This window comes from Achroia grisella, unplaced genomic scaffold, assembly GCF_030625045.1.
Source record: "Achroia grisella isolate CSIRO2021 unplaced genomic scaffold, CSIRO_AGI_Agris_v1 utg1186, whole genome shotgun sequence".
Taxonomy (NCBI): Eukaryota; Metazoa; Arthropoda; class Insecta; order Lepidoptera; family Pyralidae; genus Achroia; species Achroia grisella.
The window spans coordinates 2,566,450-2,585,185 of NW_026712592.1; the positions used below are offsets into that span (position 1 = coordinate 2,566,450).

The following is an 18,736-nucleotide window of genomic DNA, read 5'->3' on the forward strand; positions in this document are numbered from 1 at the left end:
GTACCTACTTTTTCCTTTTTCGGCAGATTTTGACGTCGCCGGCAGAGTTTGAAGTCATTGTGAAGGTCAGAATGTCCGTTCTATACATAAATAATACAATAGGTTTATGGTCAAATGACACGAAAATTATATATCTCTATGAATACACATAGTGAGATAATGATCTTAAATGGTGATGATGAGGTATTATTTACTTTTCACGCTAGTAACATGGTATAATTGTTAATAATGACCTTTGTGATATAATCTAAGCCAGACACTTTATTTATATAATGATAAACGTTTGTTTTAATTTTCAAACTTCTGCATGTATCTATCTATATTTGAATAATTAATTATGCTAATAGAATAGACTAATTTCATTCGAGTTGATATCTGTTATCGTTGGAATTTCTAAATTAAATAATTACAAATAGATAAATACCTACAGATGTAAAATGAATAAATATCTATCAGTTTTTTTGATTCAGTGTACGGTTTGAACACGAATAGCATATGTACATATTTTAATGTTTATATTTACCACTGTTTAATGGTTTGTCCTTGTTACGATTTTATTATTGTAATGATAAGCCATTTTAATAGAAGGTTGTATAGGTACCTCCTATTTTATAAGTTTAAATATAGGCTGTAGTAGGAGAGGGGATTATTAGTAATGGGGATTTACTATTCCCCATTCCTATTAGTCGCCTATTTTTTACCAATGGTCTAACTTGAATGTACCTCACTTTCAAGTTAAACTCGAAGGGATAGCGCATCCCTCTGGACACCACCGTGGTAAATTCCTTCTGAAATCGCCACGATGAGCTGACCTGACCAAAACAAAATTTATTTTGTAGTAAAAAACGGTTATTTCAATATTACAAACAGACACTCCAATTTTATTTATATGTATGTATAGATGTATAGATTAAAGCTTGAAAAGGTTGTGGTTTATGCCTTGAGCTGTTTTCATTTTTTTTAATGATTTTTTAATATTTAGACCGAAGATATTTATTGTCATTATATTCTTCATTATCTCAGTAATGTTTATTACCAACATGATACTCTATACCGAGGCTGTCACGCATGCGGCATGATCGAACTAGGATCGTAAATATATTTTAAGTTTTATGTGTTGTATTCCTGTAAAATTCACTAAGCTAGTGAGATAATACTGTGCAAATAGATAAATAGACATAATGTAATAATCGTTTAAAACATTTTTTTGTGGCCAGTTGTATAAATATTGCCGTTTGTTTAGGTTTTGGTTAAACTTTTCACCTGAAACCATATTCCGAACTGACGCGACGGTAGAATTGACTTATTCCAAGCGAACTATTCAATTTACAACGTTTGATTAACTAATATGGGTACTAATTTGATCTTGCTCTGTAGGACAATACTAATACCTTACTAGCTTTTGCCCGCGGCTGCGCTCGCGTTAATTTATCCCCTTAGGGGTAGAATTTATCAAAATCCTTTCTTAGCGGATGCCTACGTCATAATAGATTTATGCATGCAAAGTCTCAGTCCGATCGGTTTAAAATTGACAAAGTTTTATACAAACTTTCAACCCCTATTTTATCCCCTTGGGGGTAATCAAAATCCGTAACGGATGCCTACGTCATAACATCTACCCGCATGCCAAATTTCAGCCCGATCCGTCCTGTGGTTTGGGCTGTGCTTTGATAGATCACAGTCAGTCAGTCACCTTTGAGTTATATATATTTAGATATTCGTTCATTATTCAAACATACTTATTATACTTTACATATTACATTTTGGTATTTATTCTACGGAATCACATTACATTTAAAATTAATTTATGCTTAATGTAAAAAAAACTTATAGTATAGGTACAATATACTAATACAGATGCAATTGGAATAGCAAAAAGGTAACAGTCCATCAGATGGTAAGTGGCAACTGTCGCCTATATCACAGATAAGATAATATTCCTATATACATCAACTGCACAACGGATATAATGTCATCATGTGACTCCCGTGATATCCAGTAATTTCAATATGAATGATTTTTCACATTCCAACCGAAACATACCTTATGAAGCAAGCTGCTTGGTGGTTGAAATATGTAAGACAATAGACTCGTACCCATGCAGATGTGATTGAACAAATTCTGCTTTTGATAAAACCTCGAAGAAAGAACCCCGCAAAATATATCCCATTTTAGAAACCTTTGAAAGCTTGAAACTCAAAATGGTGTGATTTTCGGGCTTCGTGGCCACGGTAATTTTGATTCTCATACTTTGAAGAATATTTTAAGAGATTTAGAAAAAAAAATACCGAAACCTAAATTTGATGATGATCAAAATGTAAATTTAAAAATTTAACAGCAATATAATCTAAGGCAGAGTATGTAAGGTTTTTAAACCAACATGAATAAAGATATGAATAATATGTTGATTTGATTTGCAAGCCATTTGTAGATATCCGCGTATAATTTAGTCAACGTAGCTAACAATTCAGTGAAGTAGTACTTCCTTGATTCGCACTTTATTCGACCTTTAGTGGTAAGATCACATCGATAGACAGATGTGTACTACGACACTGAATGTTTCGGGCAGAGTAGTTATATTTTCCTTATTTTAAGAGAGCAACCTTGTTTTTTCTACCTCCAAACAGTATAATTACTTTGTGACCATGATCACCTCAACTGAATGCTTCAATCAGAAGAGTATGTTGTTTCTTCAGATATTATAATTTAAGAATAATTTAATCTAAAAACTAATAAATAAATAAGCGAGGTAACTTTATTATAAAATTTAAAACGCAACTTAAAACGAAAAATAGAATAGCCTAAGTATGAATTCTAAACAGAGAATGTTTCGAATATCAGCTAGTTCTATATGAGAGTAATCATGGATTTAAGTGCCTTTACTTCCCCTCATTTGTATTCGATGAAGCTACAAGGGCATTTGAGCAATGCTTTAAAGTTGTTCGAAAATTTTTCTTTCATCTTTTTATATAAAATTTGTACCGTAAAGTGTACCATAGATATGTAAACAGACAATAATGTGTTCAGATATATTTTGCGTACCCGCTAACGCTTTACTGTATCATCGTAAGCTTTGGATCTGAGCCAACATAGCCCTTCTCCTCATAACGTAACACTATGGTAACGAATAAAAGCATTGCTATATTAGTTTGATCATCAAATTTATTTAGCAGCTATTTTCTGTGGTTCTACCCGCACATAATCATTGGAATTGTTTAGAAATCTTTCCTTAATTGCTTATATAAGTCATAGAACTTACATACCATTTCATGTTATGTAAAAGTTTCGACTCTATTCTGATCAATCAATCAATATTATGTAGTAAAAATTTTTGAAACATCACAAAATTTTGATTTTTATTTACAAAACTAGCTCACCTTGACCAGATATTATCCGTATATTTTTTTCTTAACCAATTACAATAAAACAAACACAAACTTTTAAGTCAGATTTATCATATACGTTCTATATACAGAACATCAGCGATCAGTTATAATTATTTTATTTTGATGATTTATTTACTTGATCACATACATTTTCTTGCTTAATTTTTTAAAATATTCGTCTATTTGGTCGCCATTGATATTCCTAAATTACAATACGCATTTGTATACCTATCATAATTGATATTATTTAGGTGCAAATACCCATTACTTACAACAAATTTTGCTTTCTACAATAACATACACAGAATGGAACATAGAACGTCCTCCTTTTTTGACATCGGTTAAAAATAAAGAAGAACAGACCTACTTCAGTTGCTTCTTAAGAAATATAAGAAACGTTTGTTGAGATACATAGATACAATGGATACCTAGTAATAGAAGGGCGTAGGTATTTACTGTAAACAGTAGCACATTATGACTGTGTGATCTAATCGAGCAAACTGTGACAAGTTTGTATTTCCATGGATATGTTTAACTATCATCACACGAGTGGTAATTGTGAAATATTGAACAAACCTCGATAAACGTTTATGTGGTTTTTAATTTAACATCTGTCGTTTTATATAACTACTTAAGACGATACTTGTTAAATTAAAAACCGTCCGTATTATAATTTAGGAATAGCATTAGCGAACAAACTGACGAACATTTTAAAAAACTAATCAAGAAATTGTATTTGCTCAAGATAACAAGTTTTAAATAACTACTTAAAACTTCTATTTTTAATTCCTTATTTTCTGAATGTTTGAGTTTATGCATAATAATTGCGTGGTTTGTCAATATACCTACAATATTATTTTGGACCTGTAAAACTACATAGTTTTACAGGTCCACTACAGGTACACCTTATTTATATATATATACCTAATATATATATTCTATGTCACAATTACAGTGGGTACATACCCACTGTAATTGTGACATAGTAAATTAGGTCCAAACTATCATAATTAGTATACGGAGACAATCTAATTGACATCTAACTTCTTAATCCTTTAGAAAAAATGATATTATTTCTCTCAAAAAATTACCATACGATCGTTATCCGTTATAGTTGTGTTGGAGTTGTTACATTGAAAGGATTACTCGTTTCAAGTTCATTCAACGATATCCACAAGGTTCTCCGCAGATTTTCCCGTCCATCCGATGCCAACCGGTATGAGCCGGACAGTACCGGATTAGTACTTGTAATATTATTTTTGCATGATCGTAATGTTGATGCAACATTTCTTTGATATATGATATACCTAATCAGTAATCAGTTAAGCTTTTGAAAGATATAATTAGAAAAGAACGTATTAAATTAGTCTGATCCGAAATTGAAAGCTAACACTTATTACGAAAATAGTTACAAAACTACTATATTAGTTAGTATTTTACGACTATGAACAGAAGAAACTAGTTACAAGGTAACCTTTAGATGCATGCGAGGTGATGGAATCGAAACTGCGTATCGAATAGATATTCGATATAATTGTTAGATTGAATTCACAGTATATCTTCATTCTGACATATACCAATAGTCGCCCCGTGGTCCAAGTTCATAATTCATTTAAATTTTCAAATGTTATATTAAAAACTATATGTGTAGCATATGTGTTTATCACACGCATCGTTTTTTTTTTCACGTAATTCGACGTCCCACCGGTGGTAAGTGGTATCCGCCGCCTATATACATACTTGAACAACATTACGATGTCATGTGTCACCCGTGAACCCCACTTATTCATTGCCATTCCGGAAGACTGAGATGTTATGATTTTATCTACGAGTGCCTAATCTGTATACTACAACGGCAACAGCTTACAATGCTAGCTTGGCCGCTGAAATACCATCCCGATCATTTGGCTCTTTCATCACGTGTTTTTTCAGCAACTTTTTGCCATGCACACATTGTGGAAGCACCTTCCAGCAAAGGAATTTTAGATCCGATACCATATTGAAACTTTTGAGAAGAGCTTATTGCTTCTTAAAAAGCCGTCAACGCCCCCTGGTATTGCGGGTGCTCATGTACGGCAGTAGTCACTTACTATCGGGTAAGCCGTAGGCTCACTTGTTCCTTATACTATAAAAAAATGAGACTGAGGTCTATCATTGGAAACAATATATTTTTTTAATGATTTAGTGTATTTATTAAGTTTAATTAATAAACATATATTAACAGGCAGTTCTTCTTCTCCATAAATGCATTAACTGTACTAAATATCATACGCCGCGTAAATTTCGCACGCTTAACCTATTAAAATGTAGATTGGCTTAACCGCTACGCAATACCATAAAGACATAAATAGCGAACCACATGACTCTAGTTTTTTATGCGAAACAGTATGGTAATTAATGATGACAAATCTGCGCCTCAGCGAGCACACGTTGCGTCTGCAATACAACAACCGGTCGGAACCGGTGAAAACTACGAAAGCCTTCGCCGATGACTAAACTACCGCTTTGCTACAGTCTGCGCGCTGTGACATGGTTGGTGGCAGTTGGCAATTTTGGCACTTTTAACTAGTCGAAGAATTAAAACTTATACTACTTTTAACTAGTAGAATAGTCATAATTGCCAATTGGTCGTTTTATTGAATGTTGGCTGTAGCAATAAAATCTTATATTATATTGTTACTATAATATATTGTAGGTAAAAATAATTTTGAAAACACACACAAAATAGAATAAAAACATAAATTATAAGAAAATATCTTCTGTGAGAATAATGTTATAACTATATATATACGTGTAGAATAGTCAGTATACATTTAAAAGTTCTACAATTTAGCATAGAAAAATTATAAACGTGTGTGGAATTGTTATTCTACAACTTTACTTATTTATATGCTAATATCCGCACCATGCTATGACGTGCGAAGTACAACTTTGCAAAGCTTTGACCTCATGTTGGACAAACCTGTTTGCGTATCACATAAGGGCCACTAGTATACTTATCACTATGTGGCAGTCCAAACTTGTTTGTAAACAGATATATCCAGGGATAATCCATGGCTATTTACATACCAATGGTACCGATAATTGAAAATACTGTCTTCACACTGGTTTCTATACTATACCTCAATACAAATAAGTAAATTTATGTATTTGTTTGACAGAAGAAATTTATTTACAGCTTTTATTAGATACATATGAAAGTATATACGGTACTATATTTAAAGTTATATGTTTATAAGTAAATATGTCAGTCTGTCGGTGAAAAGCCGTTAGTGTCGCCAGCACGCCAATACACTATAACAATACAATAGAAAGTAATAAATTCGACCGGATCATCGATATTTCAAATAATATTTTTCTTTTCTATTATTTGTAATAAACCTATATGTGAATATTGTTAATTGTTTTATGAATTTATTTCTTATCACACAAAATTGTCACTGTGTATATTTATATAAATAAATTGCAATATAAAAACAGTCTAAAACAATACATTATTGGATACAAATTGAACAAATTTTTTTTAGTCCTGCTTCGTAATTTTCAAGCAAGAATTTTAGTTATCTACACTTCCGCATTATAATTTTATTTTTTTCTCAGAGCGTATAGTGGGAAACCTATACGGGCACAGATTTAATTAGATTTCGGTAAAAATTTTAAGAATCCCTTGAATGAAGGTTTTAAATGGTTTACGGTTGTAAATAAAGAGGATGAGAGGCGAATAGATGGAAGGACTGTGTGAATAACGACATGTGTAAAAGAAGAGTAAAATTTTTGCTATGACGGCTGATAGAGATCGGTAAAGGAAGACGATATATTGCACTTATCTCAAATAATAAAGCGAAGACAAGAATCGTGTTTCGTGTTGTATGTTGCATTGTCGGTGTGCTCCGATTATAAACAGAAAATAAGAATGTTTTCTAGTATAGGACTGAAGGGATGAAATGGGGATGAATATATAACAGACAACTGACATTGTAGTATTTGTAGTGCATCGGTAATTTGGTTACATACACTCTAGTCCTCAGTAAATTCTATATATCATAATGGTGTGCCGTCAGTTTGTTTGCCTTTCGAGTCATATAAAAAATCTATTTAAATCCTTGTGTGTGATAAATTATGATCTTCCACTAGAATGTACATGACGCATTATTTATATCAGTATCCGTACCGATTTTATTTCCATCGTTTACATTTCTCAGTAACTGTAATATTCAAGGATAAAAACCATGGATACATTAGTTACATTCGCATAATCCATCTTCAATAAAATAATTCAACTATTTAAAGACCATAATATTAGATATAGAAGCAATGTAATATTATATATATATTTTATTAACTTTGTAGCTAATTCTTAATTTGCTCTTATCTATACATATAAATATAATTGGAGTGTCTGTTTGTAATATTGAAATAACCGTTTTTTACTACATGCATATAAATATAAATACACCAAATTAACATTTTTTACAATTTTTGTCTGTTTATTCCGGCTAATCTCTCAAATGGCTGGACCGATTTTGATGGGACATTTTTTTGGCTGGTAGCTGATGATTATAATAAGGAGTAACTTAGGCTACTTTTATTTTAGAAAAATAAAGGTAAATTCCACGCGGATGAAGTCGCGAGAACATCTAATGTGCTATATTAGTGTTTATATTACTATGTATATTAAGTATACTTTGTGGCTTTAGCTAATTAGAATGGTAATAGAAATTACCACGATCAATAACCATTTTCTTTATAATAGTAGTTCATTTTAATTTAAGGCAGTAGGTACCTTCTTACTGTTTAACCGTATTTATTATTATTGTTACAGGAAAATAGAAGAAAATTTGTGAAAATTATGTGGTTAAGAACGACAACTTCTAATAGAAATCTGCATAATATTGTGGAACTTATAAGTAAAGTCAACCCGTACAAAACCAGTCTTCGGTAGTCCATCGACTTGCAACAATCATGGAAGGAAGGTAAGTTATGTACTTGGTAACTAGTTTTTGGAATTGAAGCCAGTAGTTCCCCGATAGATGATGCAATATATCCCGAGAATGACGGTGATAAATTCGAATTGCGGAATTGTTAATGAACTAGCCCCCAAATAAAAAATAAACTTTAATAAATTATAGCTATAAACCATCTCGATGACGTCGCTTTCGAACAAAAAAGCATCATAATCCGATAACTTGTTTAGGAACTATGTTGCTTCAGACAGACACTAGGATTCGACAAACTTATAACGCACCTCGTTTTACGTTGGGGGTTAAAATCATTGCTTCTAATGTAACCAACCTACTGTTCATATCAAGTAACTAACAGGCATCCATTATATTATCATTGTAAAGAATCAAATAACTCATATTTGTATAGTTTCTTTTTCATGCCTAATAAGTATTGAATAGTTGATCTAATTTATGAGGTAAATATAGCGAAAGATAGTCTTGTTAAAGAACTGGTAAATTATTGCAGATTCAAAGTATCGTCTGTAGATTCAGAATGTAAAAAGAATGGTATACATATGGGGGCGAATATCATAACGCGGCCACTAAGGAATTCAGCGGAGACAGCTGAACGTGGTGTGTCCCCTAATGCTCAACCTGATACTTGGCTTCATGATGCCGGCTGGCGAAGAAAGAGATCACTTGCGCAGCTCACAAGAGAAGCTTTACCCAGAATGGAAAACTACAGAAATTCCAAAAGAGCGCTGAAAAGGCCTAGTCTTGGAGAGTTGCATGGAGACCATCTTATTACGGAAGAGGTAAGACAAACAACTCATGTAGTAACAATAGTTTATAAAAGTGATCACTAAAATTAGTCTCAGTCTTAACTAAAGATGGCGACAAAGTTTAAAATTTGTACTAGGTCCTTTTCACAGTAATTTTCATATAATTGTATATTATTCTGATAAATTTATCATTCACATCTTAAAATTCTGACGTAAACTACATTAATGTACAGCATTGGGGTGGCCGACTTGACGTTAACCTTACTTATACATTTTATTATTTATCTACCTGCTTCATATTTCATGCACCTCTATGTTAAACCAACCTGGAAGACTAGTCCTCGGAAAACAAATAAATCTAAATGCGAAATAAGTAGTACATAGGTATATAAATAGATAAAGAAGGTAAATTAGGATCGTAAGTATAAAACGGGTATATTTTTCGAATAATTACATAGTAATATTTGATCACTTTAATCATTAAAAAATAGTAAATAGGTCTATTATACAAAACTCATTAACAACCTGATGACTGACAAGTCTTATGACCGAAGATCACAATGCCTGTTATTAAAATGTCGTTAAACGACAAATTCTATTTACAGTTCTTGAAAAATGATATATTTGGCCATCTCAATGAAGGTTTTATGGCTATTTGTTCGGCTGATCACAGTAGTTAGGCAAATAATATAACCATGAAAATAAACAAAATAGGTATTATTAAATAATTATAGTACTATCAGCACATATATAATAACAATCGTATTTTAATAGTCGACGACAAAAGGCTAAAACGATGAAAATGATTGTGTCAATGTGGGATCCATTGCAATAATTTATTTACAATTGTGTCTAATCACTATAGTTTTATAGTGAAATTGTTATTTCCATTTATGATGTTATGTATTGAAAATATTTAGTAAACACTGATACTAAAAATTCAACGCAATTAGAATTGAAACATAAATTTCGTCAACTTCATTTTTATATAAAATTATAGAGTAATTCACCTTTACGAGTTAGATAGATACTTAAAATTCCAGATGACTTTATTCCTTCCAGATAATCTTGTGTAACTTGTGATATTGAAAATATACGGAAATCCTAATGATTATTAATTTATTATATTTACTTAAATAGCAGTTCCCTGTCTCACATTGTTTGCTAAGATTGTTATAATTCATAAATATTTATATATTTTTATTTATTTCTGTTTATATAAATAGCGTATAATATCTATTTATGTAGCTGTGTTTTATTACAAAACAGAATCCAGTATTTTGGAAACAACGTGTTATATATTACAATAGATCCTTTTAAATTCAATTTTAAATATATCAGCTCTATTTATGTATCTGTCACTTATTTGCAGAGCATGCGTTAAATGAGTTGTTACTGACAAGTGGTTGGACAAACGATAATTTATTTTATTGCATACAAAACAAACACAACGATAGAGAGATAACAGATAAACATTTACATGTATGTAACTTCTTAGGTTAACCAAGCGAAGTGTTTTATTAAATTGTAAAACTCTACAAAAATAAAGTACTTTCAAATTTACAATGTATTACAAATTGTAATTTATTTCTTGTTAATTCTTCTAAATTAATCTTATAAATTTTACTAACGTGAATTGTAAACGTTGGTTAGAATGAAGGGTTGGAAGGTTGTTGCTCGTTCAGGCATACTGAATGATTTTGATAAAACTTTACAGCAAGTTATATACTTATTACAAGAACACATAGACTATAATTTAACAAAATATTATGTAAATTAGGTGAAGTATAATAATAATTCTCCAGTAATTATAAAAGTTATCGATCTTCAATCTATAATGGCATGCCCTGTATAAAGATAAAATTTGTTATATTTGTTTGTTTGTTTCTCTTAAATAAGTCTAAAAAAAGGACGCAAAACTGGACAAGTAAATTACGATGATGAGTAGCGCGATATTTACTATGCCACCGATGCACCGATAGATAGATAAAATCTTTATTCATATCCACAACAAAAAATATGAAAAGTATTGGGTACATAGTTTTATAAATACTATAGTCTAAAAAATCTCCAGCCAAGTAAGTCATACGGAGAGCAAGGACGCTTCAGTCAATTATAATATCTTTAGCCTATCAATTGGATTATGAGGATATACATAGGCTGTCTTTTATATATATATATATATCTAAATCGCGGGAAACATTCTATAACACATATTTGTACGCAAAAAATGCCTCCTTTTGAACGATGTTGTTTAACCGATATTTGAATAATACACGTAGTTACGAGTATGTCGTATGGTGACGTGAAGAGAGCCCACTGGAGTATACCAGTGTGAGCTGGTCTAAACTGGCGCATATGCCTACATTGTTTTCCTCTCTACAATGTCTATTGGAAAATTTATTTTATATATCTCTTATCATACATGTCTCACATTCCACGGCGGAAGTGTACATCTAAATCTGTCTGTCTCTTCGCTGTCTGCGTCTGATTGTTTCTCAGCTAACTTCTTCTACACATTTGGTATAAGTTACACTGACATTAGATATTTTTGCGAAAGTTTTGTATGCACAATATATTAAATATTATATCAGTATTTCGTGTGTTAGTAGTTGGCGGGACAACAAGCAGGCGGGACATTCCCCGTGCCCCGCCTGCTTGTTGATAAGTTCCTAAAGTTGTTGAGCACTTGCGCACATAAATTATATCAATTACTAAACGTTTTATATTCCCATAGGACAACAGATGACACAGTACTTGTCACGAAGAATTTGGCAAAATATAATTTACACAAACAAAAAAAGAGCATTGACAGATCTTGTTTTATTTCAAGTAAACCGGGATTTAGAAATATATTGCAATTGCATCTATGAACTTCCTGCTACATTTTTGAGATCATTAGTTCATTTTGTGAATATTAGTAATACTCAGACATATTTTTCCATGTACGGTGACCCACCTTACCGTTCAGGAATATTCCTTCTCAATTGGTTATTGGGTATCGGATCCTGCGAATTGTATCGGTCATTGATCCTACGAATTATATCCGTCACATACATTCTCCTGCTACTCACTACCCACTTCTATTATTTTATAGCCGCTCAGAATATCACGCTGAGAAAATCCCAGCATAGTTCTTTCGATATTTTCCTCCTTTCATTCTCAATAGCTTACTTATTGCTTATAGTTATTAATGCTTATGTTCTTTAATTTTATAAATTGTTTGCCTCGAATATTAAAAATTGTGTTTAAAAAAATGCAACTTTATATTTCAAAAACAATTTGTGAATGTGTAACAAAAGTTACAATTCAATTGGGAAACATTTTCAAGGTAAACTGAATAGATAGCTTACGGAATCAGGTGCGTACGTACCTGATTCGTCACTGTCTGGTATATAAAAATTTACATTAGGGGCAAACAGACGGCCAGGTGACCTCCATCATTTCACATAAACAATGCCAGCTGTCATTCATCTCTTTAAACCGTACATAGTCGCACTATGTACCTTCGGTTTACATTATTTTGTTTACAGACCATTTACGAGCCTACACCGACATATTTACTAGAAATTATATCAACGGCAATGAATGTTTACAATTTCGATGTAAATAAACGCTTCAATGTAGCTTGAAATCCCCATAAAATTTAGTGGTTGTATAATTTGCTTTTTCAAGTTGCGAATAAACGGAGAGACGTCCAAAGCAAATATTTATATGAATAAAATAGAATTTCGTTTTGGATAAAGGACCTAGCACATCAAAGTTATATTTTTGTTATAAAAAACCTTGAAAGCGTAAAGTACGATAACGTTGTCATTTCTAACCAATAATATAATTTCAGGACGAGAAAAATCAAAGGGACACCAAATCGCCGACTCCCACTGTGGGCATTAAATTAGGATGGATTCAAGTAAGTAGGATAACAATATAGACTACATACATAAAAAAACTACTTTTACCGGTAACAAACATGGCTAGATTATTTTTTTACTGCTTCATCATTCAGTGTATTGTATGAAAAAGTCGGAAGGTATGCAATTTTTTTGGTCTATGCTTAAGTTCTATGGAACTAATAAAAAAGAACTTTCCAAAACGATTTCTTAAATGATCGAGTTAAGAAGTAAAAACAATTTAACTCATTTTGAAATAATCAAATTAAATAATATAAGGAACCTCTTTTCTTGAAATTGATTACAGTAAATAAAGCTACTTATTAACTTATATTAGTGAAAGTGTAATTAATAAAAAAAAAGAATTATTTTAAGTCAACTATATGTTGTAGGGCGTCCTTATACCATGTCTCCTGAACATTTGGGGGGTGATGCTCTTTCTGCGGATCTCTTGGGTGGTGTCGCAAGCTGGCATCGGATTGTCATTAGTTATCATCGCCATATCAGCTGTGGTGTGTGTTATAACAACATTGTCAATGAGCGCCATATGCACAAATGGGGAAGTTAAAGGAGGTAAGATCTCTACATAAATACATAGTGTCTTTAAATCTCACTTATATGTATTAAGAGTAGGTGCATATTATTTAAAGCGTAAAGCTTTGTCCGTTTGTTTTGTATGGTCTGTACATTTTGATATTAACATATTGATGGAAAAAAAATGTATGCTAATAAAAAGAGAGAGAAAAAGCGAATTTTCTTATGGGCACTATAAACATTGGCATCAATTTGAGAAAATCGTTCTCTGTGAAAAATATACTATTTTAGAGATCAAGATGTTACTATATATATCACTCACATACTTATGAACATCCGAAGGTGAGCTGAGTATAATTATAGTATACAAGTAATAATATAGAATAATTGGCAATTTTACAATGTTTGATATAATTTTCTTTTTCTAGGTGGTATATACTATATCATATCAAGATCGCTGGGACCGGAATTCGGAGCCTCTGTCGGCATAATTTTTGCATTTGCCAATGCTGTAGCGGCTAGCATGAACACTATCGGTTTCTGTGACTCTCTAAATGATCTGCTAAAGAGTAATGGCTTGAAGATCATTGACAATGGAACTAACGATGTCAGGCTGGTGGGCGCCATAGCGCTTGTCGTTATGTGCATTATTTGTGCTGTTGGTATGGATTGGGAGAGTAAAGCACAGGTTTGTAGATTTTATACATTTTTAAACTAAAACTAAACCTTCCTTTAAAAACATTTTTACTAATCCAGTGATTTGAGATTTCGAGTTGCTTTTATGATGAATTACGTCTATGAAATGCCGTACACATAGAATTATTATAAAATGTGTATCATAGCGAATTTATCAGAAACTTAATCATGATAGTTCCCAAGATGCCGCGTGTTTATTGGAATTTAGAAAATAGGTAAAAAGGAAAATATAAACCAGTGCAGTGACTAATTGGTTCATTCGACATTTTTATAAGGGGGTATCTTAATTTATCTGTGTAGTACATTTTAAAATCTTAAATGTTTTTGATTTCTAAGTTGGTGGATCTTTTACTGTAATTGATATTTAAAACCTGCTTCTAATCTATTCTACGCATCATTGTCTTTTCACATTCACTCGAGTATATTTCTAAACACAGAAGTCATTTCGTTACTCTGGTTTCATTTTCATTTCTTATTTACTAACAAGATATTAAAATTGGTACTGCTTTATTTCTGTATTATAAATTAGCTTCTTCTATATACGGTTTCCTTCTCAACCATTTTCAAAACTTAAACATCTATTCCTAAACCTTGGCTGGTTTTATTCTTGATTGGATCAAGAATAAAACTGGCTACAACGTTTACTCTAAGTCACATGCATTTTACTTCAGAGGTTGAAAGTTGATGACTGATATAGTATAGAAACATCTATATTTGTATCAATGCATGAGTCGGTCACCAGTAAACGAGGTATAGGAATGACAGGGTTGGGCGGCACCTACCATATCCACAATGAGGGTTGCTACCTTCGACATCAAGATATCATATATATTAGAAATATGTAAATATCATTATATATGTAAATTTACTTTATTTAAAAGAAATAAAGCTTGATAATTATACTTGTTTAGTCAACTCTTTCCTTGTTTAATATTGTCTTTGACGTGAAGCCTATATAAAGATCAGTAATTAAAAACAGTGTATTGACTTAAAGTGTGTAAATATACTGTACTATAGCAAGCAAACATAATTCAGTATTGAACTAAATTGAATGACTTTTATATAAATTGTATTGTATTTCTATCTGTAAATATATTTGCACTCTACATGCAGTGTTTCGCGACAGAATTACGTAATCTTCCCTTAATACTTTTATGATTATGGCAACCCTACCTCACGGTGACCTCACATCCAGTAAACAAACCGCCCTCGACGTTTGAAGTCCTTCAACGTAAATGCAATCAATAGCTTCGTACGCAAATACCGAACGTTGGCAACGGTTCTCTAAATTTAGGAATGGACCCTTAAAAGAAGTTTAAGTTAGTAAACATATGTTCAATAATACTATACCATAAGTTACCACTGAAGTTCGATTACGAATAGACGAGACGCTGCGCAATACTAAGAAACAACATTCAAAATAAATTTGAACAACATTTATGTCTATTAATTTTATACTTCCAAAGAAATTTGGCACACACATAAACCATGACTGTTCTGGATATGTTTTATTTTAAGACTCTTTTATCGCAGCAATTGCGTTTTCATTGGGTAACTTATGATCGAATTCTGCGGAGATGGTAAAAAGATACATTAGGTTTTTTTTTCTAATAAATTCACATCCATACTATCAACAAACTTTTATTCCAATTCATTACCAATTCACACGATTCACATCCAAATTATATTAGCAGAAGATAACTACGAACTACATGAAAACGCAGTAAACGGGCGAAATATTAAAGTTATTCAAAGAGTTTTTGCGTGAATGAGGTTTTATATTCTTATTAATAATTTATAACTTTACCACTTGTAGAACCTGGACAAAAATAATTAATTACAAATTATTCTTTTTAATATCTAGTTTATTTCATTCATTATTTGACTTAGGTACTACGTACTACAATGTAGGTAGTAGTAGATTTGACTTATCGTGAATATATTAGACTTACATGAATAAAGATATTTCTGATTTAATATTTATAAGACTACGTCAAGTAGACAATTGATATATTATAGGAAATAATTTTTAATGTAGAAAAAACGCGTACAATATAATAACATAATTATACAGGTAGTTTTATTCGCGCCTTCTTCAGAAGCAAATAAATGAAGGTGTATGTATAATATAACCAGCAAAATTACGGAAAATATAACTATGCTATAACACAAAGCTAATTAGTTTTCGCTATACTGATTAACTTGATTACATTAATATACCCTGCAAAAGCGTTGGTACCGGAATTATCCATGTACGTTAATCACTTTAACTTCACACGACTGCTCTTTAGCAAATTACTTTTTAACTATTCCACATAGACATGATGATATTTCTTTTTCTGTTTGCTATGTATATTGTAAGTAATTATAAGACAGAAAAACAACTATTTGTCATACCATCATCATGTTTCGTATATCATCATATACATTTATAGACCTACCTACCTTTAAAAAATTAAAAGTAGTCTTCTTAAATGCGTGAATATGAAACAGTGCACCCGCCTGCATATTAAAAAATGATAACATAAGGCATGTCAATTAGCCCATCGTGACAAATGTCAAAGGAACCACGATGGTTTCCAGTGGGTACCAGTGGAGTACATCGCTAAAAATGCGACCATTTTTAACCATTACTAACGTTTCTTTATAATTGTTACACAAAATTAAAGCTAAGAATGAAATCTTAAGCATATGGTATTTGGTAAATACTTGCTAATTAGGCATCAAGAAATTATTATTTAAGCGGTTTTTATATATTTTGTATTTTTTCCAGAATTTTCTAATTGCAATAATAATCGGAGCAATGGTCGATTTTATAGTAGGGACTATAATTGGACCAAAGAGCACTGAAGAGATATCGCAAGGATTTGTAGGTTTTAGTAGTAAGTACTCATTGTATTATTAAGTAATATCATTAATTATTTAACATATATTAAAGACATACGTATTTTCTACGTATATTAATAAAATATAGCAATATTTATAAAGGAAACCCCTGTGTGCTTGATACCTTAGCATGATATTTTTCTATTTATTTAACAGGTACAATTTTCTCGGAAAACTTTGGGGCAGATTTTCGGTACAGCGAAGGACTGAATCAAGATTTCTTCAGCGTATTTGCCATATTCTTTCCTTCAGTGACGGGGATTCAAGCTGGCGCTAATATTTCTGGAGATCTAAAGGTTAGTACACTTTCTTGGATGAATGACACGAGAAACTAGTCTATAATGAACCGATTTATTTTCCTTTCTTAAAATGTCTATATATAAAAAAAAATAATCACTGCAGAAATTCAACATTTGCTATTTTGGGTATTTGGAAAAATCTGTCGTTGTCTTGGAAGTGTGGTCTCTATGTGGAATTTTTCAATGTTTTCAATATCTTAATAATATCTTAATAATAGTATATCTTACATAAGTGCGCAATTTAAGTGACCTGTGTATGATATATAAGCTATATCGAGTTAATAAAAGCGTCAGTAGCCAGACGATTGCACACGAATGACGTCAAGTTTCCTTAATTAACAGGGCGCGGGTGTCAGCCCCCTTAACTCGACATTATTATTCCCCCCACACAGACGTAGTCACCAATTCTAAGATACCTAATTATATAAGTAGTATAAACATATTAGGCTTGATTGAATGATTATTAAAACTTTTCTTTATTTCCTTTATTAACTGTGACCGCGGTTTCACCCGCGTTAAATTGCAATATAAAATATAGCCTATGTGTTATTCTGATGCATAAGCTATATTACTGTAAAGTTTCATCAAAATCCGTTCAGTAGGTTTCGTGAAAAAGTAACAAACATTTAAATTTACAAACTTTCGCGTTTATAATATTATTAAGATTAAGATACCTTTCTAAACCAGCGATGAAGCCAACATTATCTATTTGTCTGAAAATGCCTGAATTAATTTCCACAAAATATTTTTTATAAATATGAATAAAAAAACAGGATATAAAGAAAGTTGAGAAAAATATCGCCAAAAGCGTGCAATCAAGAATTTATTGCAAATTTTCAACACACTCTCCTTAAATTTTATCAACTAATGAATCAAATAATAAATAGCGTCGCGCCATGTAGATGCGTTATTTATCGCTGTCGTTTGACCATCAAGAATTAGCGATCTCCAAATGTAGATAGGTACGAGGGCGTAGGCACCAATAGTTAGTTAAGAAGCTTAAGCACGTGTTGAACATAGCAATTATTCAACAATATCAGTCAGATCACTAAATAATAAAAACATGTTTCAATCAGCTTAATTATATTTATGTTATGTTATTTTCTGAATATTATATTACAAAACATAAATAAATACAAAGAAATATGAAATTGATTAAAAGTAAAATTAAATACAAATCATCAGATGTAATCATCGAAATATACTTAATATAATATATATGATTTTTATTGTGACTATATTTTTTTAATACACTATTCTCTACATTTCTGCTTTCCCATAGTAATTCCTTATATGGGGAGTATATAAGAAATTACTATG

General features: G+C 31.5%; 1 protein-coding gene across 1 annotated transcript in view; it reads left to right on the forward strand.

The window, feature by feature from the left end:
* The window catches only part of LOC131854482 (bumetanide-sensitive sodium-(potassium)-chloride cotransporter), a 36,297-nt gene that overhangs the window by 6,688 nt on the left and 10,873 nt on the right, over window positions 1-18,736 (forward strand). Inside the window, exons 2-8 of the mRNA XM_059205612.1 lie at window positions 8,209-8,359; window positions 8,856-9,144; window positions 12,953-13,021; window positions 13,394-13,574; window positions 13,964-14,223; window positions 17,005-17,113; window positions 17,274-17,413. Of these exons, the coding sequence (XP_059061595.1) occupies window positions 8,349-8,359; window positions 8,856-9,144; window positions 12,953-13,021; window positions 13,394-13,574; window positions 13,964-14,223; window positions 17,005-17,113; window positions 17,274-17,413 (1,059 nt within the window). The 5' untranslated portion in view covers window positions 8,209-8,348. The remainder of the gene's footprint in view (window positions 1-8,208; window positions 8,360-8,855; window positions 9,145-12,952; window positions 13,022-13,393; window positions 13,575-13,963; window positions 14,224-17,004; window positions 17,114-17,273; window positions 17,414-18,736) is intronic.